This window comes from Camponotus floridanus, unplaced genomic scaffold (genome assembly GCF_003227725.1).
Source record: "Camponotus floridanus strain SB8 unplaced genomic scaffold, Cflo_v7.5 scaffold134, whole genome shotgun sequence".
NCBI classification, from domain to species: Eukaryota; Metazoa; Arthropoda; class Insecta; order Hymenoptera; family Formicidae; genus Camponotus; species Camponotus floridanus.
In genome coordinates, this window is record NW_020229253.1 from 25,812 (window position 1) to 53,757 (window position 27,946).

General features: G+C 36.2%; 1 protein-coding gene across 1 annotated transcript in view; it reads left to right on the plus strand.

The window, feature by feature from the left end:
• The first annotated feature begins 702 nt into the window (after window positions 1-702).
• The window catches only part of LOC105250403, a 59,324-nt gene continuing 32,080 nt past the window's right edge, over window positions 703-27,946 (plus strand). The window contains exon 1 of the mRNA XM_025406129.1: window positions 703-2,710. Within this exon, the coding sequence (XP_025261914.1) occupies window positions 722-2,710 (1,989 nt within the window). The 5' untranslated portion in view covers window positions 703-721. The remainder of the gene's footprint in view (window positions 2,711-27,946) is intronic.

Consider the following 27,946-nt stretch of genomic DNA (forward strand, 5'->3'; position numbering starts at 1 on the left):
GCCGAGAAAGGGACAGAGTGGACGACGAGGGTTACCGTGGCGCGAATTCGTCCACCGCAAAGACGAGAGACGCGAACGGCGAGAGAGGAAACGGAGGGTTTTTCCGATCGAGAGCGGAGAGACGTCGAGACCCGATTACCCGTCCAGGAAGGCGTCGACGCGTGTCGCTGCGCGGTGGAGAAGAAAAACGACAGGGATTTGGCGCGAATTATCGAGTGGCTCTCGAGTATTTCTTCCGGGATACCTCCGAGGAAACATTCGAAAGCGAAGTCGTCTCGGAATCGGTCACGTTGCACCGGAGCATCGCGTCTCAGCGGATATAGCGGAAGTAACGGTAGCAACGTTGCAGGCCGCGTCGCGAGCGGCGTCCCGGAAGCACGAGGAGTCGAGAATCGGGGAACGAAGAGCGTGTCGAGAGGCGGGCCTCAGCCTTGGTGGCAGCGATGCGGGGCCTCCTGCAGCAGCCCGGCCGCAATACGGATCATCCACGCCGCGTGTCCACCGCGAGTCCGTGTCACCATCGTCATCATCGTCGTCGTCGGCCGGCGTGCGCGACACCGACAAGCAGGAGGCGGCAGCGACAAGATCGGTCGTTGGTGGAGGAAGGCAAAGCACGTTGCATCGTACGGCTCCGAACGTGCGCGCCGAGGAGCGTCGACGGGGAGGAGCGCGACAACGGGACGTCGGGGACGTTAGCGTCCCCGATCATCTCCTGGCGCCCATGCGGCTCGATCCGTTCGGACTCACGGGACCACCCACGTCGAAAAAACGGAAAAGGGAAGAGAAGAAGCGGCAGCTATCGCGGTCATCATCATCATCGTCGTTGTCGGCCCCGTTCGTTCGTGCCGCGTCCTCCAGATCGTTCTCCGGATCGACTCGCGATCCGACACGCAGCGTCGTCGCCGCGCGACTCCACGACGAGGAAACCGGCCGACATCGCGACGGCCCCGATAACGAGGAAGCCGGAATTGCCACTGCCTTTCGCGTCCCTCGCGATTCCGCTTCGCGCGGCGTGGTGCACGCGCGCACGCGCGATTGCCACGAGGATCACGAGGACGAGAATGATTACGACGGCGTCGTCCTTGCCGGCGCGCCGCTCGCGCGAACGCGCATTCTCCGCGTCGACCGTCCGTCGCTGCAACGACGAGTCCCGCGTTCCGCTCGAAGAGCAAGAGGAACGGCACGGAGAAGACGGGAGGGAGGACCGATCCCCGAGGAAAGGCCCGACGTGGCTGCCTCGGCCGTTTCTTTTGTCAACGTGCTTGCTTACACTGCCTATAGCGATGACAGAGACGACGACAACGGTGACGACGAAGGAAGAGTGCGTTTCGAGCGAAAGAGGATTCACGGTGGACCCGAAGGGGATCGCGACGAGCATACCGAAAATGGAAATGACGACGACGACGACGACGACGCGCGTGTTAGTGTTTCGAGTAACGAACAAAGATGCAGAGACGCGAAAGAAAACGCATCTCGCGAGGACTACATCTGCGCGGAAGTGGATGCGATTAATCATGGTGTGCCTAAGAGTGATCATCGGTGGGCATCGCCATCCTCGTCGTTGGAGCGCATCGATAATTACGGTTGCGAGCACCCGACAGTGGACGAGGAGTTTGACAGGCATGGACGAAGAGAGGAAAAGAGATGGAGACGTAGCGATAACACTGCCTGGTTCCAAAAGCCAATTACTAGGAGGAGAGGAGGAGGAACAGGGGAGAAGCCGCGTACGCGCAGGAGTTATTACAAGTTGCTGCTATTTATGCTATATCTTCTGGCGTGGCCCCTGCTGTGCTCGACCAGTCCCTCGGCTCACTTTACCTCGACCTTCACGCAGAATCCGACCCTCGCGCACACCAAGAATCCCGCGCAGCGAGGGAACGCCTCGCCGCCAGACGCATCGTATTCGTCGTCGACGGTCACCATCCAACACCAGCACCAGCAATCGCAACAATACATTCCGGGTAGCGATTATAATACCGATAACGAGCATCATCGTCATCACCAGCCGCAGCAGCAACAGCAATACCAGCAGCTGGAGAGGAAAGAAAAGCGAGAGCAATCGGATCGAGAAGAGAAGCCTCAGTCAGCGCTTCCCGACAAAACAATATACACCTGGGAGGTGAACCAGTTGAATCCTTGGCTGTCGGCCTGCGATCTGGCGGGACCAGCGCCGGCCGACCTTCAGGGTAGTTGCGGTCCACCGGAGGTGCCTAAGTACTGTCCGATGCAATGCAAGGATGAGAAAGATATGATCGAGAGAGCGGGGATCAGCGGCGCGAGGACGAAGACGACGACGACAACGACGAGAACAAGGGTCGAGGATGGGGTTGGCAAAGAGAAAAAGAAGGAGGAGGGCGTACGGACTGCCCGGGAACAGTGCCTTTTATATCTCGAGGAGTCGCACAAGAAGAAGATCTGTGGGGATTCTAGTCGGAGTACGTCAAATCTTTCCTTAACGGATCGATATCAGTTCGTGAGCAAGCTGCGTCTGCGGCATTGCTGCGAGCAAGCGGTAGTCAACGCCCTGGCGCCGGGCAAGGACGGCCTGCTCGAGGTGCTAAACGGTGGCCGGACATGCAACGATACCCTGGACAAGCTGTTGATTGTCGATGCCCTGGCCGCGAGGCTGCATTGCGAGTTCGAGGAGGTTCTGGCGCGCTACGATTGCGCCCAGCCATACTCCGTCATCCACAACTGCACCCATTGCAAGGTAAGAGGCTCGATTTCTTGTGTTTCGCGACGCAAGCTCTCTGTATACAGCACTCGTTGTTTTCAAGTTGAAAATAAAACGATATATATATATATGGCATGAAATCGAATTATGATCTTAATAAACTAATTCTTCGTACATCTTGACATTTGAAAGAAAACGTGTTAACTTCGTAAATAATCTGAGAATTATATTGAATTTATTTGTAACATATTTAAATAAATCTTGTCGTATATAATAATTTCTCTAAAAAAAGCTTTATATATTATAACAAATTATAAATTTATTTTACACGGCTTGCAATCTGTTTCATGCTATTTATAAAAATGCACTTTTTAATTTAAAAAGCGAACAGAAAAACACATTTTAGATAGGATAAGAATTAAGATATCAATCTCTTTCGTCGTTTGCACTTTGGCGATTCGATAAATCTATAAAAGTTTCCATATTATTTTCATCATAATTACAAAATATCTAATACATCATCATAATTAATACACTGAATCTCTAGAGATTTCTAGTTACTACTGTAGATATACAGAATATTTTTTAATAAGTGCGAAAAATTTTAGGAGATGATTCTTTGTCGAAAATTAAGAGGAGTTTTTCATATAAACGTTAAAAAGTTCTAATAAAAAATTGAATAAAGGTTGGTAGTTTCATCCCCTTCTAATAATACGAGAGCCTGAAAAAATATTAATAAACAACTTTTTTACCAGTAGAAAATATCCACTTAATTTCATTTCTTTAACTTGTTCCAAATTTGAGAAAAAAATAAAAACTAATTTTTACTCGCATTTTTGGAAGAGTGTAGGAATATATGTTTATATGAAAAATTTCCCTTAATTTTCGACAAAGAATCATCTCCTAAAATTCTTCGGATTTATTAAGAAACATCCTATTTATCCTATATATTTTAAATGTATTTAAATGTGTGTTGTTTCGAAAATCTTGCTTGAATATACCGCGCCAATTTGTAGTCACGCTCCGCTGAAATTTATAATGTTTCGAAATTGTGCTTGCGTTTAGCTGAAGAAACGGCTCGTACGCAATTATTTGCGAACAATTAAGCGATTAAAGTGCGCGTAAAATCGCTCGTTGATTGGAACGAAAGAGTTTCGCGCATCGCGACGCAGCCTTCGGCGCGGGAGAAGTTGTTGGAAATTCTCGCGAATTCTCTCTCTCGTTACCGAGAGTTTACATCATGCTCGCATCTAATATAGGATATAGTAAATTTACTCGCTGCATCTCTTCACAAGCTGTCGAATCTCTTGTTGGCTTCGCGAGAAAGAGAAAGACAGGGGGAAAGAGAGCCGAACTGTTAATCGTTTAGCGAATTCGTAAATTATGCAAACGCTATTATACTATAATGTGTAAGATGCAGATTATATAATATAATATTATATATATAATGTGCGTTCTGCGAGTTGTCGGGGTTCGAATACCTGGGACAGATACCTTAGACCTTTTGGGTATTTCCACAGGGAGCTTTCACGCGAACGTTTCTAAACGCGTATATATAGATCTTTTTCTCTCTCCTTCTTCCTACATCTTTAGACGCATAAATCTTGAAATACGTCAAGTCGCGCAGCTTTAACTCTTGGAGCTTATAACTGTAATTAACCACCGGTAGTCGAGTATATTTGGAGGAGGCATTCTCGTGTCTTCATACACACAAATCCGAGAGGAACAGGAGAAGGAACATTCAAGAGATATATCTTCTCCCCTTATAAGTTCTTCTGTATATGTAGATAACGATAGTAATCTCCGAGGGCGGTCAATTGCAGCAAGACGAATTATTCGACCCTCGTAGACTATTATCGATAGACGTCCCGGTGTCTACGACAAATGGGACTAATTGACGAATACAATGGTAAATCGTGGGTGTATACCTTGGAAAGCGAGCACTTTGTCGTCGTCGTCGAATGAATTAACACAGATGTTTCTCTCTGCCTTCTACTCGACAGATAACGCCGATGCGTAAATTGTCACCTAGTGATCGCTCTCCGGCTCTCAATGAGCTAAAACTAATGCTACGACCAGCGGTATGTCTGTCCTCGCTTTGTTCCGCATTATCATCATCGTCGTCGATGGTCGTGTACAAGAGTACGGTAAAGTTCGCGCGCGACAATTCACAATGGCCGATATTATGCCTACGCGACGCGGTTCACGTGAAAATTACGCTTCCGATAGATGATGCATCATCGGCAACCCTTTGTTGCCGTTGTCGCTCCAGTTTTGTTGAATTTGTATTTTTATCCCGCGCACGATCTTAATTTTAGAGATCGATTATTTGCTATTTATTTTGTACGATTTATTCGCTTTATCAATTTATCCTTTTACATTTTTTCCGATATCATTTCGTTATATCCACAAAAATATAAAAGCGCTTTCGGTTGTAGTAAATACGATCCACGTTCGTTTAATTCAGTTCGTTTGTTACGTGAGATCGAGATGCGGATTGATTTCCTCAGTCGGTTTCGAGAGTTTACCGCATCGCTATTGGCAAACTACATCGCGACGTGTGTAGAATGCAACGTATGAGAATGAATCCCCCCACAATCGACATTAATGAGCGTTTCCAGCGGTAAAGTAAATACTCTTAAAAGCAGATTTAATTTATCGTCAGCGCTTCTCCCTTTCTTGCCTTGTCTCGTTTTCTATTTCCCGAGAGCGAAATGATCTTATTTCCTGCGAGCGACTCTGAGTAAATTTGTCCAAATTTACCTGCTGACGTTTCTACAAAACATAGCACGGCTAACGAGGAGAATTCCATCTCGTTGATTGTTTATTGTTTTATTTTTAACGTGAATAGAGAGAAAACATCTGCTACAATCGCGTGAGAATTATATTGTATTTTACCATACAGAGTGTCATAAAATTGGCAGAAAATGGATACGATTATTTTTTTTGCAAAATACATGGCCGATTCTTTCGGATAACGCTATGTATTATATTTTTATTGAATATACGTCTTAAATACATTACCTTTTGTTATTCGTATATGTTTCGCATAAAAAATTGTCACAGTATTTTAATTTCATATATTCTACAGTGATAAAATGAAAGTCGAAAATTATAATATGATAATATTGAAATCATAATAATTTTCGAAGTACAATTGTGATTAAAATTGATCCACGAATTAATATCCAATAGAATTAAAAAACCAATGAAACTCAAATAACATATTTATATAATCTGTAATTTGCTATATATTGATTTTTATAAGTGAAATTGATTTCCCTGCTCAGCTTATATTACATCATCTTTTAATTTCTTATTGTAAATATTAGCTAAATAATTAATTGATAATACTTTTAATTAATTAATAATACTTTTTATCTGTGTTAGTCGCAAATTATTTACTCATTTTTCTTGAATAAAAATTTAAATGTTATATTTTTTGAACTTTTATTGTGTCTTTGAAATTTTTATAAAATTTTCGAATCTTATTAATTTTTAAAAATACGTTAAAATATTATATAAATATTATATAACATTATACACGAGATGTATTCTATATATTTTATATATAATATCATACATATATGTATATAATATCGAGAAAATTTTTCATTTTGCATTTTTTATATTTACAATAAATTCAACACACATACATACATGTGCTTTACATGTAATTATTTCTATCATTTTTTTGATACATAGGGACTCATAAACAAGCAAAAATAAGGGAGAAGGTTTTTAATGCCGTGAGAAATGTGTCGTTAAATTCAATGATTTGATTATAAATAAATTACGACTGCAATTATTTCTATTATTTTTTTCTATAAATCGTGACTCATAAACAAGCAAAATAAAAAATAATAATAGAGAAAATTTTTATTCTGTTCTGAGAAATGCGTTGTTAAATTAACAATGATTTGATTGTCAATAAATTACGATTTATAATTATGCGATAATCTTATCGACATTAATTTAAAGCTGCGAGAAATAGAATAATATAAATATTTAACATACCTGCCGATCCGCCGATCTGTCGACGTCTGTTTCATAATGCTAATAATAGGGCGAAACATCGGGGCGAGGTATCAACACTGAGGTATGCGCGGTATTGTTTTTGTTTTGGCGGTGTAGAGAGAGAGAGAGAGAGTGTGTGTGTGTGTGATAGGATACGTGGCCTCGTCCTATTGACATTAGCGCGGTCGAGTCAGTAGTCAGTAGATCGACAGCTGAGCGGTTGTACGCGTCTTTGCGTTATTCTTTAAGAATACGCAATTATTTTACGTGTGAACAAGTACAGATTATTAGTGAATGTGCGTGATTTTAATCAACTCTCGCGATTGACACAACTCATAAGTATCGAGGCAACAGCTACTTATTGAAGCACGATTATTTCGCTCGACTAATTCGAGTTCATGTAGAAATCGCATGAGAAAGAATGAGAATTATAAATTTTCATTTCACTACAGCGTTTATTGACGTTAATTGTCTCTTTAACGAAGCTCGGATATATATCGCATTCTTGAAATTTTTCATTGAAATCGAATTTGCTCGTCATCATTGTAAGAGTACGAAGTAATACGCAGATCGCCGAGTGATTTAAATAATGAGTAGTAATGTGATATTGACCGTTTTATTAATAATGCGCAAATTTCACGGGATGTATATTGAAAATCAATTGTGCGTAAAATACTGTATTTCAATTACATATTTTCCGACGATCTATCGCGTCTTAATTGGCCATTAATTCGATTCGCGTAGCATGGTATCGAAGTAAACTTGCCAATATTCTCGATTTATTTCGATTAGTGATAAAACCTGGCAGATGCGGGACGAATTCGGCTTCGAATCGCGCGGACATCGCGACGCATTTATCAGAAAATATATAGTGATAATTAATTTTATATCTCGTTAATTGCATAACATAAATCCGACAAAAATTTTGGTGTATATTTATTGAAACATGTGTTTCGCGTAAATTTACTTTATTTATCGGCAGAATGACGATGTTTCGAATGTTATATTAGCTCTGATTTTAATTCGTATAATTATTTGTATACATCATAATATCGTTTCAAAATGCGGGCTATATATGAATGATGTGCATTTGATCGAGCAATTTTCAAATTCGTAGCTTCATATTCGTAGCTTCAGCTTTGTTGTTTTCGTAATATAATAAAGTGATCGAGAATATAATAAAGTGATCGAGAATGCCGTATTCTTGTGATTAGCGTGTGCACAATTATAATTAATCATGTTTTCGCGAGTGAGAATCATATGAATGTCATGAAAGACATACAAGGATGGAGGAAGAGGCCCGAAGAGACAACGGCGAAGCAACGTAAGGTAAGCAGAATTTATAATTTATTTAATTTCTTAATCGTTATTTATGAAACTAATTACTGATTTATTTCTTGTCTATACGTGCTTGTTTTTTATTAAATTAAATATTTAATTAAACTCTAACTATAATAATTATTTTCTTCAATGTTAATTATATTAAACATTAATTATATCAAACATTTTCCTTTAATTTGGATATTTACATTTTAGGAATCAGCTATGCATTGTTTGCTACGACTTCACTGCTGTACATCGTGCTGGTGAGTTTTTATTTTTTATTTTAATTTGGAGGATTTTTATGAAGATTATATTTCCATATATATATATATATATATATATATATATATATATATATATAGATTCACATTCATACACATTCATACATATATGAAATACATTAGATAATGAGAATATAAAAATATAAACGAAAAATTAAAATTATGTTTTGGTATAATTATTAATATATAAAAATTTTAATTATCCTTCTCTTGTTTCTCTAAAAATAAATTTAAAAATTTATTTTATTATATAATAAAACTTGTTCTACTATATAATATAAAAGAGTCCTTTATTCAATAAAATAAAAAAAAAAAAACATTATGGCGATATTTATAATAGTTTCTTAGAAAGTGATGTATTATGGAATTAATAATTTATTTTTATAAATAGCAATTTTATTTTAATTTTTGATGGTCTTTCTATCCATATTTCTATTGATTCCATATTAATTTTATATAATCATATTGTGATGTTATACTATTTGAAAAAAATATTAATAATCTAATATAAAATCCCTCTGATAAATATTTTATCGTAAAAAAGAGATTTTTTTATATAAATTATTTCAAATCAATCAATTATTAATTATCGTTTATATTTTTATATATTCGTTATATCAATATCAAGTATTAAAATACTTGATATTAAAATAATAGAAAATATATGTCTAAATTTTATTAATAATTAATATCATGAAGAATTAATTATAAGATGATAATTTATTCATTAAATTGCTGTGAATTAAGCGCGCTTTTAAGAAAACAATATTGAGAAGATTATTATCATAATTAAATAATTGGGAAAATAATAAAAATGATTGTATTATTATATGTTGAATCTATTTCGAAAAAAAGAAGACTAGGAAGAGAAAAAATTTCCTTGTATGATATGTATGTAACATGTGTAAATAAATTATTTTGCCGACTATTTTTATCTTAATTTTGCTACAAAAAATTAGTTTTTATTTTTTGATATAATAATAATGTCAAAATGTGTTTTAAAATTAATATCATTAACGCTTTCACGCGTTCATTAATTGCATCGCGTTTAATTCTATGCAAGTGAAAAAATGATGACAAAAAATGGCAAAATTGTTTACAGACGACTATATTGTCGTATATTACACTCGGAAAGATGCTCGCACGGTAACATTAATAAAGCTCATCTCTCATCCGCTCTCGTTCCCTTCTCCCCGTGTCTCCTCTGTCCTCTTTCATCCTCATTCTCGTTTTGTAGGAACCATTGGCAGTATATAGTAAAGTTCCGTAGTAGTATCCTTCCCTCGAGCAGAAATCCTATTATGACCTGATTCTACTCGCGCAGCCATCTTAAAAGATGAAAAAATTATGATATAAACCGATATTGGCATCGCGGAGAGAGGATATTACGTGTGGCTTACGTACCGAGTACGGTGGTCATATTTATCACTTATTGAATCGATGGGGTGACCAATAGTACCCCTATAATCCTGTCGTCCTGTATGTATAGGCCGCTGTCAATTCGTAAAAGGTTGCCGACCCGACGATTTCAGTTGCTATTTTAATATCAATTCCTAAAAAGATATACATTTTAACCGCTATTTTCTCTCTCTTTCTAAAGCACATATACGTACTTTTTAAACTAAATTATTTTCTATTTATTTCGCAGATTTTTATAATAAATTAAATTTAACACACAAATTCTTATCACTCTCGCAACGTGAAAAATTATTTTGCAAAAATATGAGCATTTTTACGAGACATGAAATGCGATTTTTTTTTAGAGCTTTCGCGTAGATAAATAAGCACCGCACTTTTCTGATGTTACAGACGAAGTCCATTCGAGATAAGTTTATGCGCGTATTAAGTAACCGAAGTTTCTTTCGGGAGCGCATACTCTAAATGTATATAAACGTTCAATTTTTACACCCCGTCGTAAAGTTTCGACGAACTGATTTAAATATTTTTATTGTTTCGCGCACGACAGGATCGAGATGTATGATGGTCGAAGTGAAAGAGTTTATTGACGAAAAGTTCAATTATGAGGCAAATCTAATCGTGCGGAAAAGACATCTTTTTTAATACACGTCAACTCTGCGATATTTTTAATTCCCTTGTCTCAAACATCAGCAATACTTGAGTTACATTTTAAATGATTTTTATCTCGTAAAAAGTAAATCTCGAAATCGGTAAAAATATTAATTCGCGAAAAAGATAGTCGTATATATTTTGATTAATACGCGTTGTATCTCCAAAAATTTCCGGAACGAGTATAGGATGCATATAAAATTTGTGATTTAAATAATTCTGCGAGACTTATCGACTAAATTAAACTGCGATTACATAATTGTGAGTGGCAAAGGTCAAGCAGCGAATCCGCCCAGCCCTGATCATGCATTACGTACGTGCATTTTTAAAGTAACTCGTCGTATCTCCGAGTGATATATGGACCGGAGCATTCTTAGACTCTCTTGAGGAGTAGGAGAATGACGGCTAAATCTCTGTGCGCAACTTTCTTTCCTACCATCGGCGGAGGGTAAAAATACGCGGGGACCAGATGATTCTACAGTCAAATCTCAAGTGGGAATATAATGGTCGCGAATCGATTTTTGCCGAGTTATTTCTAAGTCTATTTTAGCTTCTCTTGTCTTCCCGCATTAGCCGTTAAATCCTGACCTCGAGAAGAGCCTTAAAATAAATCGTACAGTTAGCAAAATTCCAAATTAGAATATCGCTAATTTTATTGTAGATAACGTATCATCGAATTAATAGGGAGCTTAACGAGATTTAACGGAAGAGATTAATATTTATCACGTGCACGATAAGCGCTTTACTATTTTAATTTGAGCTAAATTAATAATCTATAATCTGCGCGTACACTATAATATTTTGTCTTTAATTCGGAATAAAAAATAAGCAAGTTTTTCTTGCTTACAGATTTTGATGCCGATTAATTGCGAATTTCCTAACGCGTGAAAATTAATCGTTTGAATATCATTTATTTATGGATCGTATGGATGGTACATTGTATACTGTAAATAACAACGAAACGCATAAATTGGCCAACTTTCGACGGAGTTGTTTACGCGATTTTCGCGCATTAAGATCGCACTTCACGTTTCCACGACAATGGTTCCTATCAAAAATCTCATATGAAAGAATCTTCATGTTTTTTTCACGATTTTGCATCCCGTGCAGCTATTTTCACATGATTTATTTTTGCTCGGTTTAATTTACTATATAATTCATGGCAATTTGCATGTATTAATGAAATTACTAATACATTATTGAACATTTTTTTCTTATCAGTTATTGATCGCAGGGAAATTCTTTTTTTTCTCCTTTTTTTTATTATGATAGCAATTGATTTTCATGTAGAATTGATTAAAACAATATAGAACGGCAAACAATGAAATCGATAGTGTTAGGAGAAATTAAACGTTACGTAGTTAAATAATATTGTACGTATTATACATATCATGCAACTTAGAATAGTATTAAAATTAATTTTTTTATATTAGAAATGATACATAATAATTATTACATTACTTCTCCGAATATTGTTTTCTTTTTATTTTAGATATAAAATATAAAAAAATTGATTATTAAATATACAATTACATAACTTAAATTATATTTTCGAGTAGTAACGTTTTATGAAGTTAATTAACACTTATATGATTTAATTTATTATTATATACATTTTTAACACACACACACACACACGTGTGTCATCATTAATATTTCTGTGCATTTAGACTGCCAAATTTGTATTTCAACAATAATTCAGCACACTCGAAAAGAGAAAACTGCAATTTTCAGTAGAATACATTTTTAACTTCTTAAATGAGGATGCGATGCGCGATAGTTTGTTCCATATCAAAGGCTCGCTTTTGAAGTTTTACTATAGTTGCGAACTACTTCGTTATAAACTCGAGATTATAGGTCGTATTCATATAATTTTCTCGAAATACCTCTCTTCGTGGCTTATCGCTCTCGTTTCATCACGTATCATTATAATTATCGTGAAAATTCAGAATTTTGACATTTTTTCTCTAAAACTATCTCTTTCATTCTCTCTCTCTTTCTCTCTCTCTCTCTCTCTCTCTCTCTCGCTCTCTCTTTCTTTCTCTCATTCTCTATTAATGTAAATAAAAAATGCTCTTGCAATTTCTGCGACATTGATACGCTTGTTGATTGTTCAGATAAGTTTGTCCAATTTACTATCTTATTCAAAAGCTAGACAAAAGTTGCCAGGCTTATTTAATGAAGCTCGTTGCCACCCATATACAACTTTCGGCTGTTCACTGAAGGAAAGAAGAGCGAAAAAAGATAGGAAAAAACGCGACAAGACTTTTAGTTAGAAGAGACTGGAAAGTCTCGGAATGAAATCTTGTAGATACACATCTCTTTCTCTCTTTTTAAACAGAGTTACATCTTTTTTCCGAAAGCTCACTTTAATTTTGTAAAGAATTTACCACTCGTTGCGGATTATTTTTGTAGTATAAAACAATTGCGGTATCACTGCAAGCGCAAAATTTATTATATACAATACTTTAATTGAAAAAAATAATAAAAGAAATATTGTATAATTTAAAAAAGACATCACCTTAGATAATTTTTAATTCTTTTCTTTTTTATTATTAAAAAGTTTCCTAATTTTATATCTATTTTTATACAATAAAAACTTTAACAATTTAAATAATAATAATCTCTACATTATATATATATATATATATATATATATATATATATATATATGTGTGTAAATATAAATATGATATATTAATGTATTAATAACATATAATGTAATTTATATAATATATATTAATATAATATATTAATATAAATCATTATATATATATATATATATATATATATATATATAAATTATATGATTAATTAATATTAAATTTATATTAAATTATGTGATTTATATATAAATTACATTATTTTTTTTATTTTTTTAAATAAAATTTTTTTATTCAAATTGTTATTTTGCGCACATATATTTGTTTAGAGTTTGCTACATTTTTTTGGTAGTTTTTTTGATTACATTGATTATTCAATCGCTTTCTGTGTTGTTTTTAAATCAATTTCCAACTATTTATTTGCTGTTGAAATATATGCGAGAGATTACAGAACTATCCGATCGTGTTACAACGACTCGATGCATTGTAATCTGCGCTCGATAGCCAACAACTATTTCGAAATGCGAAACAGGGTTGAAATACATAAAATTTTCTAAATATTTTGTGTTATTCTTTCAGCTACATTTTATAACGTCAAATCAAAGCAAAAATAATTATTTTCAAGTTAACTATAGTCCTTGTGATAGAAATGATAAAAACTTAAAAATTCAATAAATTAATCTCTAGAGATTTAAATAGATAATAAAATCTTTAGATAATTTTAAAAGAGAATTTTAAAACTTTTTTAAACGAAAGTTTAATCAATTTAATTTACCCTAGTTGTTTTATATAGTATATAATTAATATATTATATAATAAAATTAAAAAATACAGTTATTTCCTCCAAGTAAAAAATTTTTTACTTGGAGGAAATAACTGTATTTTTTACTTTTTTAATAAAATTTTTATTTTCTTAGGCAAAAGTTTTAAATTATTTTAAAAAGAACTATTACTTTTTCTACAATATTTGTAAAGATGCTCAATAATTATACTACACAATATAATTGATATCGTGTTGCATCCAGTAGATTGTATAAGTGGATCGACAGACAAGTTAGGTCACGGTGTCCTTAATTGAGATCATCTTATCGGAAATAATTGCATCTATCTTCAATATCGATCCACGAACCGACAACGATGTAGTCTGATATCCGTTGAAAGGACAGATGTATCTTTCGTAGATACCGTTAACGTCGAGCCTTCTCTCTTGTAACTGTCATGCAAATAGTAGAACAGATGCGTTACAATCATCTCATCGGTAATCGATTGTTGCATCTGCCTGCAGTTTGATAAGCTTTAACCAAGTAGCACGCAAAATGTTCTCTCAAACGGTCTTGCGTAACTATGAATAGATAAATGTTTGATAATTTTCGATTAAATTATAAAATCAGGCATAAAAAATCTTATAATCTTTTAGACTAATAAAATCGATATATATGAATAAAGTGAAATTATTATCATATTATTAAGATAATTTATATTAATTTATATTAAATTTAATTATCGTTAATTAAATTTGATTTTGATATAATCAACATTATGATTACTTTAGTACTAATAACTTTGGTACTAATAATAAATAATATTATTTTTCATCATTAACAACATTACTAGAATCTGATAATCTACAAATTAATATGAAAATTAGAAATTAATATGAAAATATAATTAACACAAAGTTGTTATGAAAATGTACATGTACGATATCATAATATAATGAATGTGATACAACACAAATGTACAATATATTTAAGACACAATTCCATTCTTCATATTTCTTTCATGATTCGGAACAAAAATTCTTAATCTCGCGATGATTTCGATGATCATATAGTGGTCATTAGATCGATCAGTAATCAATTAATTCAATCGAGTTTATCGTGCAATTTATCTCGTTCTCTGGTTATAATGCAATAATTGTCGATCTTTTCGCTCATGGTGCATGATGGTCGCATCCGCTAAATTAATTTTATTAGGCTCATGCGGCGTCGTAATTTTTATGGAGGTATATCGATTAAGTCAAATCAGCTATAATGAGAAAGGGACGAGTATAATTCAGATGTCGTATGAGCAGAAATGAGTTTTATCACGATCGAAGCATAAGTATAATACAAGTCATGTACGAAATATGATTTCTCCCTTCGAATTCCATTAAAATAATTCGCCGCATTAAAAAACTTAATTTCATATCGATAACGATGCCAATTTATTTGGACTGTTACGTTCTTTTTTTAAAATTTATTTTTTTTACATTTATTTGATTACGTTTTTTTAGATTTATTTAGATTTTTTACATTTATCTGGTTTTAATCTATCATGTTACATAGAATGTAACAGTGCATATTCGATTCATTTAATTAATTCATTTTTATATTTGTTTAAACGTCCTAATCATAACAATGAATTATATTTAAGCTTCAAATTTTTTTTATTGCAATTAAAATATTTCAGAAACCAATAAAATATATTGTTATTAAAGTAGGAATAATTATATATTTTTGTATACGATTCTTATTTTAAAGAAGAACAATATATCGCGTGTTGATTGTCAGTTTGAATGAGCGAAAAGGGAACATAAATATATCGTTTATAAGCTATAACGGGATAATTGCGACGTAGTCGGTGAGAGATCAAAGCGTATAGAGAGGTTCGTCAACCTTTCGTCTAATCAACAACGGGTGCGGGAGCGATTGTTTGTCAGACGGGATTCTCGCCTGATTGCCCGATCTAGTTAGAAATGGACACAGAGCGGACAAGGGGACGCCTTGGTTAAATCCTGGGATGCGCCCCTTCATTCGCAGACGATGCAACGTTGTTACGAACGACCGACGAGTCAGGAGAAGATCCGGAATCTCTTCAATCTCGGGAGAATTACGCGAGATTCTCGTCACGACTAACGCCGCTTTAACCTGGCTGTTTATGAGCATCCACTCTTCCCTCGAATCCTCTCGTTCCTCTCGAATTCCTCTTTTCTTCCCGTGACGATCCAAAGCAAGTGAGATAATTCGTTTCGTTAGTCTGAGAGCTTAAAAAAAAATTCTTTTTTCACCTTTTCTCTTAAGCTACAATGTAAATCCCCTTGTGATATTTAATAAGGCCGGTGAGTGAGCGATAGTCTATAAAGGAGATTAAGACTTGACGTTAATTTTAAGCTGTACAATATAGGTTGATTCATTTTAATTTTAACAGGCAAATATTTTGAAAAATATGCGAGATACAAAAAAATGTTTCCATCCACCATCTTATGTCTCCTTTAAAATATATAACTTTTGTCTGAAACATTTTTTCGTATCTCGCATATTTTTCAAAATATTTGCCTGTTAAGATTAAAATGAATCACCCTGTATATAATGGGTGTATATATATGAAATGGGAAATTTCTTAGTCTGAAGAGAAAATCTTACTTGCAATATAAAATTTATAACAGATATTGTATACAAATATATATATTTTATAGGTTGCAGTTAATTAAAACGAGATATTAATTATAATATTTTTTATAATGTCTTGATATATTTTTGAAAATAACGAAGATTGACTATACGTAAAGTTTGTAAAAACATTTTTCCATCATGATTCTGTATTACATAAATAGACTCTTGGGAAACGCGCGGGGAATGTTTCGTTTAATAGCTCCACGTCTTGTCAATTCTGTTCGGCGATAATCTGAGATTAATGATATAAACAGGTCGTTCGAGAATCATAAAGGCAACGTTAATCTCGCGAGTCGCCCTTAAGTCACGCTAAGTCAATGTAATACGGCGAGCTAAATTCTGGTTAACCACGCGATGGATTAAGATCCAGATCGTAGGCCCGACGACAACAACGATGACAGCTACGACGATGCCGTGGTCGAGCGGGAAGCTACGCGAATTTACGAGCGATTTCGTTCATCCCGAAAACCGCATCCCGTTTTCCCTAATATCGAAGGGGGCGGCGAGGATGAAGAGGGATGAAAGAGAGAGGAGGAGGGGGAGGAGAAACGGTAATGGACTCGAGCGTAAAATAATTGAATCCAAAAGCTGGGCGCGCGAAACGTTAACGCGTCATTCTAAATTATCGCATTAACTTAACCACAGTTATAACTCTTTTCACTGCCGGGTGTATATTATGAAAAATTATTTACGTCACTCGCATACCAAACTCCATTTATAATTCTATTAGATATTCATTTAACACACGATTTTTAGGAGTTTTTTTTTTAATTGTACATTTGTGTGCGCGTATATAGGAAAGAGGAATAAATTTTATATAAAATTAATTAAAAAATATTGCGAATGCGTGATTAAAAATTTCTCAAATATTTTATATGCCATTTGTATCTTGCAATTATTTTCGATCTCGATTCTGCACACACGAGTCTTTTGACGAAATCGAACAATGCGTATCGGCGTATGTTACATGTTGGATGTCGTTATCAGGTCACAGTTATCTGGCGTTTTATCGGCGAGACTTTTCTCACGTTCCCATGGTGCATTCGACATGCAGTCAAATGGAGGTTTACGGTTCGGGATTTTAACATCGTATACGCGCGCGAGACTCCGAGGAGCGGGATTTTGTTGTGGGATAACGCGTTATCACTTATGGCGTTGTCGTTACTGCTGATTTTTCCCTGATATGATTGAACATACGCCACCCGATCGAATTTTCATGTTGAAAAGACATCAAGCAGACGAATGTTACGGTCCCCTGATGGTAATATACGATTTTTATGAGATATTCATGATGTCTCGCCCCGTCCGTTCTTTAAAGTCTTGGTAAAGTCAGTCAATAACGGCATTATCGCTGATATCAAGCATCTTGGAACGAATTATTATTATTATTATTCAGACTCCATCAGGAGCATAAGGTTTCAGCAAAAGATTTCCACGTCTGTCTATTCCTCGCTATTGATTTTAGTTTATTAAACCATTTGCCAGTTTCGCCATATACAGATCTTCTTCAGGATAATCGTGGTCTTCCTCGACGTCTAGTATCCTGTGAGTTCCATTCCAACTTGGAACGAATATGCTTTCGTTATTAATTTTACTCTTAATGAGAGAGAAATAAATTGGCTGAATTTTTTTCCTCAATTATGATAAAATTGTTATAGCGGATAAACTTAAAAGAATTCGCTAAAATATTTCTACATTTTTGGTCTTGTATTTTGGGAGGAATATCGACTCTTTTTCTGAAACTAATTTTTAACAAAACAGACAAGGTAGATTTCGCGTTCGAACAACGAATCCGATCGCGATCCGATGACGATTTTCAGCGGCAATTTCGTGGTCTCTTTGATCGCGAGATCGTTTTCTGCAGTGCAAATCGCCATTTCAGCGGAATAAATCCGCGAGCGAAAGTTTTCCGCGCGCCGGCGGAAGTTCTCTCGCGCGGAAATTGCTGCCGTGCCATTTGCGTACGGAAATCGATTCATGGCAGGATAAACCGCAAGATAAATCCCTATCTTTGCTTTCTTTTTTTTTATCCTGTCGCGGAAAAAATATATTTTTAATTTCACGGATACATTCTCTCCAATTCAGTTGTTTTAGAATAACTTAATCCGATAAACTTTTGACTTTGAATAAAATACATAAATCTCTTGTCGTCGCTAACTCGATAATTGAGAAAAAGACACGTTGGGATACAGATACCATCAATTTATATAAATAGTCTAATGTAATTGAGAGGAAAACTGTCTCTCGCGAGTTTAAAGTGATATATATAACTGATGTATTTTCAGATCAAAAAATGACATCGATATGAGAGTGTAAAAAATGTACGAGATACATGATTCGTATTGTAACTTGGCGAATGATATCATTTATCTTGAACAGCTGACGATTGTAAGCGTCATCGGATATTGACATTTAACAATTTTACGTGATATAAAAACTTTATATTATATCCACAAGGTAGCACACAGTTTTGCTGAATAATATTGCAATTTTTGACAGATTAAATATATTTTGAATTTAGCAATATTTAGAACTTTTTCTTTTATAAAAAGAAAAATAAAATAACCTTTTAAGTATTAAAGCGACACATTCCTAGCTACACATGCTGTTATTTTTAATCGGCAACATCTTTTTACTAGACTCTCTGACAAGTTTGATAATCGCAATGTTTTTTCCGAACACCGCTTCGATTATCGCGGATAACGCTCAATTTACGCTGCACTTTTCTTTTTTGCTTCACGTTCGTTTCCGTCCGTTAACCATTCATGGTGCATTTACGTGTCATAGGGAAAAAGAGGAGAGAAAAAGGTGAGACAGCTCCTCGTCTCGATGACGCGATCGATCGCGAATCGCGACGTGCGCTGATTATTATTATCATTATATTTTATCGCGATGATTATCACCGCGTACATCCCTTTATGTTGAAATAGTTTAATGCATGTGTACCAGACGACCGTCACCGTGCAGTTGCAGCTTCGGCCTGTCGCATGCAGGCGGTCACCACTCTCTCTTTCTCTCTCTCTCTTTCTTTCTGTCTCTCTCTCTCTTGTGCGCGCGCGTACAGCCTCATATGCATGTGTGTGCGTTGCTTAATGATTTATTGTTCGATGTAGTAGCTATAGAGTTCCTCCTCCATCTCGTGTTCTTTCCTTCTCTATGATTTATAAATTCAAATTATCCGTTTATCAGCATTTCATTGCGATACGCAAGTGAACGCGTCTTCATTACTTGCAGAGCTAATTGTCGTTAATCGTTTCATTGATTCCAGAAAGTTTAACTTTTCTTTCATTTAATATAATTAAATCCGCTCGCCGAGCATTTACTGCTGTTCGTTTGATATTTTATAGTGTTTACATTTTTAAAAAAATATATATGTAAATTATTCTATCGTTAGAGAAATTTTCAAATTCATAGATCTTTAATCTGTGAATAAATTTGTAATTTTTAAACTGAAATTACGGATAAATTTTTTAATATAGATATTTAATTTATATCTTATAGTATTTAGGTTCCCTAAGATGTATTGATTCTTTGAAATTTATAAGACAGATCTATGGATCAAGAGAATTATGGATCGTAGTCATATATTATTTATTCGTACATAACTCCACAGATCTAGGATTTCATAGATCTTCAAATATATCCGAAGATCTATGGTTCGCGGATTTTCGGATTCCCAGATCTCGTTTATCACGCTTTGAACTCATTCGACGATCCTCCACTCCACTTTCTCGTGGCGGAAACTGCCACGCTTTCAGCGATGATGACGAGGGTGCTCTCGTTGAAAAATGCGAAAAATGCGCGTTACGTATCTCGGAGCGAACGGAGCGTATTATTCATTCAAATGTGTCACGGGAATTGATATTGTCATCATTTTGCATACCGTCGAATTACCATCGAGAACGATGCGTGTGGAGCGTTGCAGCCTGTCGTATGCAGATACCGACCACTTCTCTTTCGCGTATATGTGCGCGTTATGGGCAATGATAGTTTCACACGTTTATGTATGTACATACATTCGTGCAATCTCTCTCTCTCTCTCTCTCTCTTTCTCTCCCTCGTATAATCTTGTGTAACGATTCAATGTCAGATGTAGCTGGTTTTAATCGCGGATATCGTCACTATTCAGCTCGCGACAAATGTCTCTCTTTACGGATAATAAATTAGCAGCGAGCGAGAGTTCGGTGCAAAGCTTTGTGCGAACGACAATACGATAATTCTGGAATCATCCCGCGAAGAGAGATTTCAGCAAATATCAATCATCACGGCTGTACCGACATATAGACGTAATTAATTGAAATCTTTTTTATTCAAAACGAATCTCTGTCATTATATTCTCTCCTTACAAAGCGGATTATATTCGAAAATATACTTCCGTATCATATAGAAATATTTATTTTCGGTCTGATAACAGTATCGCAAAGGACCTCGGGTCAAAGAATCACGCACACACACATATACGAGTCGTACCGTAAATTCTCGTCGCCGCAAATCCCGGCAAATTTCACCTTTCGTACGAGATTACACGTGTCGTAACGTATAAGAGAAAATCCGCACAGAAAAAGCCGCTCGGGGGATATGATCGTCATCGTCGTCTGATGCCGTTAGCTTCACGAGTTGGTGTATATGTAGATGTAGAATATTGTCGATGCATATGTATATGCAGTTGCGGCCTGTCGTCCGCAGACGATGAGCCACTCCTCATTCTCATGTATGTACAGCCGTGTAGGTGCATACGTATTTATGTGCGCGCGCGCTCGTCGAGTGTCGACGGCGCCCATTCCTCATCCGGGCTGGTCCCCCTCGAGCATAGGAGGGAGAGGACACTTCAGATATTTGGCAACGAGCCGCGGCCACGGATGTGTCGTCGTTATTACCTCGATAAACCCGATGTTCTCCCAGGGCCGACTCGTGAGCATGGCATCGTAACACGTGTTGTCACGTCGTAAATACAAATCTGTACCCGAGAAGAGCGGAAGGACGTATAAGCGCGAAAATTATTTTCTAGGAAAGATCCGCGCGAAAGTCGAGAATCGTGAATGTATATTTTTAAAAGGAATTAAATAATATATAAATAAGTCTAGATGAGAAGTATGAATATTAATTATTTTCTTGTGAAAATTGCGCACAAAACCTTTGAAAAATGCATCAAAAAATCGCTAAATAGTTAATTAGACTAATACACCGATGTCTATCTTTTTATTGAAAGGATTAGGGGACTCGATAAAAGCTCCGAATTATTTATTAAAACACTTAATCTCTTCTCAGCGCGGTTATCGCTTATTAATGTCCCCTGAGATTGTTTCATATAAAGTTCATTCACGAAACGCGTTTGACGCGGCTTACTCTCGTTGCGGTCTCGTTATATCCCACCGATGTGATCCTCTTCCCGTTTTCTCTTGTTGCTCAAGTTTCCCCGGAGAATATCATGTATGCAATCAATTATTCATCTTTAACACGGTTCTGCTTAGAGTAAAGTAGTTCTTCATAAAATGCATCTCACATCTCTTATCTTTTTTTTTTCATTCGCACTTCCCCTTTTCTTTTCAAGTTCCGTGAAATATCTCGCGCGGATTTCTTGGTCGTACACATCCGGAACGATAATAAAAACGGAAGGATTGCGAACTATCGAACATGCGACAGAAGTAACGTCCTTTAATATCCTCCTTTTTATGTCACCGTCTTTAGAATTATGGGCCGAGAAGTGATACTGTTACGTTTATCGCGATGGGGAGATGCGTTCCGATGAAAACACGCGCGGCTCTTGCCCTTGAAAAATGCAATCGCGAATAAAAACACTCTTATCACCCAGAAAAATGTAGATAATTTATGGTCGATATAATTTAGTTAACGATTCGCAAATAATATATCTTTTTGGGAGAAAGAAGAACAGAATTTTTCACTCAAAAACCTTAAAATTATTGCTGTACTTTGTTTCACGCTCTTATCTTCCCGTTGATTTTTACGTGTCATTTATTTTCGACTTTTCGCTTCTACCTAGATTCAATTATTAAATTCCACGGATGTGTCCCGTCTCGTAATTTCATTCACGAATTTATCTAGGTCCCATAGAGCCAAAGAGGAGCATGTCCTGCGCGGCTTTTACAAAAAGCCACAATTTATATCGTGCATTTAGGAAACGGTCTTTCAGTGGGTCGGAACGACAGCCGCTCGTTGGCGATATTAATGCATAATTAGTGCGTCATTTGTCAACCGTCTCGTCGTCGCGGAAGCGCGACAAGTCATCCGGCTGCAAGTTGTTCGCCGATCTGGCGTTATCCTGTCGGCGCCAATTGTGCGAAATGCGAACGTACGCGGTAAGCATGGTATTAAAAGTCGATGATGTTCTTTACGCGATTTACTTTGCGATCCTGTTGAAACGATCCTGTTGAGCCGGTATCCGTAAGTTTCGTGTACTGTTAAAAGTCGGATAATCTCATTTGAATTTTGACAGAGTAGATTTAATCGTTCCCTTGGATAAGTATTTTCACATAGATTCATGATCAGAAGAGAAACGTGAATATATAATTAACGTTACCGAAGAAGACCAAGATTGTTCTAGCAATCTAATATGTTGAAAAATTGCTGATACAAAAATTTGATACATAAATTTTTTGATATCTCAGCATTATCACGATTATGCAAAGAAAAACTATTATGATACTATTACGATACTATTAAAAGAAAGAGAGAGAGAGAGAATATTTTAAAAATAATCCTGAGATTTAATTTTTCAGATTATCAATTATCGACAAGTAGTAATTAATTCCTCACTTCTTATTCACACAACGATTTTCCTATATTATAAATTATGTATATGTACATTATCATTTTCATAATACTATTTTTTTCGTAAATATTACAACAATCAAATAGATAAGTTATGCCAGCTGCGAGAAATCGTAAGTCTTGTTAGTGATGCTACCAGTTCTTTTCTTTTCTCTCGAATACGAATTTGTCGTAAATCTCTCTTTCGCGGTCCCATCGTGCTCTGTTCCGCCGCCACCCTTGGCACATCTCCGCACTTTCACGCTCGTAAATCAAGGATGAGTCGAGGGTAAAGTTAATAGGAACGAAGTTTGACATGAATCCAACTCGACGGTAGCCGGGGCGAAAGTTGCAACGAAAACAAGGGGTCTCATGAAAGTGTATCACGCGTACATATCGCGAACGCATTGATACACTTTTGTCGATGAATTTACTTGAAAACCGTAGAATACCGCGCGATTTGATGAATTGATCAACTTAACATGGCACGCGCCAAGATTTATGCGTTATCTGTCGAGAAAATAGGAAAATACAACGCCGACAAATAATGAAAGTCTCTTATAGAAAATAAAGAATGAAATAAAATACAATTAGAGAAAAATTCAGATTATTAAGAAAAATTATTTATTTAATATAATTACTTATATTAAATAAATAAAGATATAAATTAAAAATAAGAACATAAAGATGATATAAAGAGAGAAGAGACACTTTTATTCCGATCATTGTTTTACTGTCAAACATGGTGTATGTTTAAATCTTTTTTTGAATTTCTCTTCTCGAAAAAATTCCGCAACAAAGCGAGCTTCAATTTTTGTCAATTTTTTTCTCGTTCAAAAATGGACTCCCGATCAAAATTAGTCGACGATCGAATCGATGGGAATTTAGACGATGGCATTTCTTCCGCGCGCAACTGAAACTCCGATATCGAGTGCGATAAAGTGCGCGTCATAAAACGTGTTGTCGGCAAAATACGGTCGTGCAACGGTATAAAAAAAAAGTCTATACGGAAAACAAATTGTCCCACTCCGATACATCAGTGGCACGTACGTTTCGAAGTGGAACGAGCCGAACCTCGGGGAGATCAATCGAAAAACGGCCATCGATTACACCGGCTTTCGTAATTTCCGAGCTTTCTTCCGGAGTTCCTCCCCTACGGTCTCTCGCCAAATATCTCTTCGAGAGAATCGGTACAGAGGACATCTTCTACCTTTATACTCTTCTGAAATTGATGGATATTGGCTCTTGTCATTTGAACGAAACGGAAAATCATCATCATTACGGTTATGATCGATAAATTGCATTATCCCTTACATCATTGGTACGCATATCTATAGGATGATTAGTAATATATGCTTTTCACAATAAGATCTCTCGATCTATTTTTTTTTATGAATTTTATTTAATAAACGTTGCTTTCTAGCCGAATAAATGAAATATCCATATTATCAATTAATCTCAAGGGTTGAACAGAATCTTAATTTAGAAATTTCACATCATCAAGTTATTCAATATCGGATATCAAAAATAATTGGGAAGGCACATCGCGTGCAATTGAAATATCGTTAGAGTCTTGAAAGGGATGGAAGAAAGATTTCCGGCGGGGCATGCGCAAGGTAATTTGTACGGGATCCCATTAATGGATCGATTCTGTAAATTACCGCGTTTCCCTTAGGATCTCATAATGCAGATCGAATTAAGCGCCCGGCGACGAGATAGAGAGCGAGCTTGCGATCACGGATCGGTTAATGGAATTGAATGAAATTCCGGGATACGATGTCAGGCGCACGATTTTGGGTGGATCTATTTATTTGACGCCAATGTTATAGATAAAGAGAGAGAGAGAGAGAGAGAGAGAGCGACAGAGAAAGAGAGAGAGAAAGAGAGAGAAAGGAGGAGGAGGAGGAGAAGGCGGTGTCCTTATCGGTTCTAAGGTAAGCAAGACATTAAGGCGTTTCCCTTCGGTCTCTGTCTATCCGACGAGGAGGAGGACGAGAGAGTATCGATCCTTGTGAAAGACAAGGAGAGGACAACGTCGTTTCTAGAGCCCTGGAGAGGAAACCACGGGATGGAAGAGCCTGGGATCGAACCTGTTACCACGCCGTGCTCTTAATGAAATTATATGATTTCGATTTAATTCGGCGGATGAGCAAATCGAGGCAATCATCTACACGGTTATCATCCACGCATAGTTCCACATAAAACGCTCTAATTACATAAAACGATATACGATCGTAATAATTTGCGTTTGTTGGACGAATTGGAAATTGGTTTCGGAAACTTTATGTTATCGTTTTCCGGCTTAAATAAAATCTTCATGTAAAATCGAGAGAAAAGGAGATTATTACACGAAAAATATCGTGCTGTCATCAGCGTGTATCTTTTCGCGATATCTCGCGTAAATGAATTTATCGATGATTTTTCGTTAAAGAGATATATTTTTTTTGATGTCTATTTCGCGCTGACAAGAATAATTCTATTATCATGGGCGGATTTTATTCACCTGTAAGACATTGTGCAGTTTTTCATTCGACGAATATATTCATCATATGTGAAAGGGAAAAGTTTTTATCACAGAAAAGAGTATATATACATAAGAATGATTATTTTTCTTCGGCAAGTTTCAAAGGCTTTCAGGATTGACTCTAACGATACTGAGTTTGTGTCATAATCCGATAAGTGTATCTAATGACGAATTTTGAACACTGAGTTTAAACATGATGTACATACATCCGCGAGTTTCTCACGGAAAACAAACTAGCGTCGGTTAAATATACGCTTTGAAACTATAGCTACTCTTCATTACACGATAATGAATTATAGTTTCATAAACTGCTAATTTTAAATAAATTTTTTTAGGGCAAAAGAAATCCATTTAATTAAGAAATATTATGCATGCGTTTATTTTTATGAACATATCATGAAAGTAAAATGTATTATTATAAAAAAATGATACTGTTACTAGTATCGTCGTGTAAAAAATTGTATAATTTTAAACATATTATTATAAAATTTTTCGTTAATATTTTAGCTTCTTTACTTTGAAGATGATTCAGACATGTCTATCTTATGGGCCAAAATGCTCGCATGTATCGACGCCCGAGAATCCGCGAGAATACGCTTGAATGTCGCGACGCAGCCGCAATCCCAATACTATGTCACCGGAGATACTCTAATAGAGACGAATTAATTAACGAGATTGATGTCCAAAACAGAGAGAAAGAGAGAGAGAGAGAGCGCGAGAGAGAGAGAGAGAGAGAGGGAGGGAGAGAAAGAGAGGACCGCAATGAGAACTGGAGCTAGCCCAGGTACCGGGCTGTCGCGATATCCTACCAAAAATAGGCATCGTTATTTCGAGAGGGGTCGCGCGAAAGGAGGGGGTGGAGGACGAGAGAAAGGGAGGGGGCGGTGGCGGCTGGATGCTGGTGGCGGATTGAAAGGGACCAGGACGATGGAATTGGGGTGGCCGGGGTAGAGTGGCGGCAGGGTGAAATAGGTTGGGACGGTGGGTGGACGGGTGGGGAGGCGACGTGGGGGTCGGTCGGGTAGGATGCAAGGTGCAATCAATAGCGAGATTGCCCTCGCTCGGTCGCTACTCGACGCCAATATAGGAGCGTTATAGACACATATACACATGTAGAGCCGTTACGATTGCAAATCTACGCGAGTGCTACACACGCGAGTGTGAAACACAGCCTCTTCCTCTCACAGAGGAAGGGGGCAGGGGAAGAAAGGGAGAAGAGAGGACGCAGTTGGTAGATGACGAGACGGGTTACGATCACGGCTTAAACTATACTATCGCGTGCATAAGGCGTTCTGAAAAGTTTCCAGCTTCCGCGACGTGGACCAGCGGGATAATAACTGGAGCGCGGGTCCTATCTGTGAAGCCTCCATCGCAGCTCTCTCTCTCTTTCTCTCTTCCTCTCTCTCTCTTCAGAGATGGAGAAATGAATAGATTTTTATGCGCCGTTTCTTCCGATCTCAATATCGCACTACTTGAGATCCTCACGTATTTCACTTACTCAGTTCGGTATCGGTATTATAGCTATATGTTCTGCGGAATATACAGTCTTTGAATCTCGTCTGTTAGAGAGAGATAAATATAAAGGTATCTACATACAAGGTATCTCATATAGATCCTATCGTATTGCTTGTAAAAAAAATAAGCATCTGGCTTTGCCAAAATTTCAAAAAATGCATCGCATGTTTGTGATATTTTATTTTTTTTAATATATAACTACGTGTATATGTATTTGCTATTTTAATTCTTCGTATAAAAATTTGATGATTTTATTTTAATTAAGTCAAATATTTATATTATATATATAAATTTATATTACATTAATGTCACTTTATTTACATTACAACCAGAAAGTGTTACCATTAGGAAATTTATTTTATGTTAATTTACATAAAATTTTTTCCTTCAAATGTTTTATTATAAAAATATAAATATTACATACAAATTTAATTACATTAAAATTATCAAAATTTTTATAAAAAGAATTAAAAAACAGCAAATGTATTATATTGGCATTAAAAAGTGACATCTCGAAAATGATCAGGAAGTTTTGCCAAAAAATTCTTATTTATTGACAAGAAGTACAATAATATTGAATTGTAATTTATCTAAATGGAATATCTTGTAGACTAGATATTTGTCGTTAATTGATTGAAAAATTAATTGATTTCGCTTCAGTTGCATTAGTATTATATGTTATATCAAATGATTGTAATTAATTCTGAAACATCTGTATTTTACGATGTTCCTAAAACAAT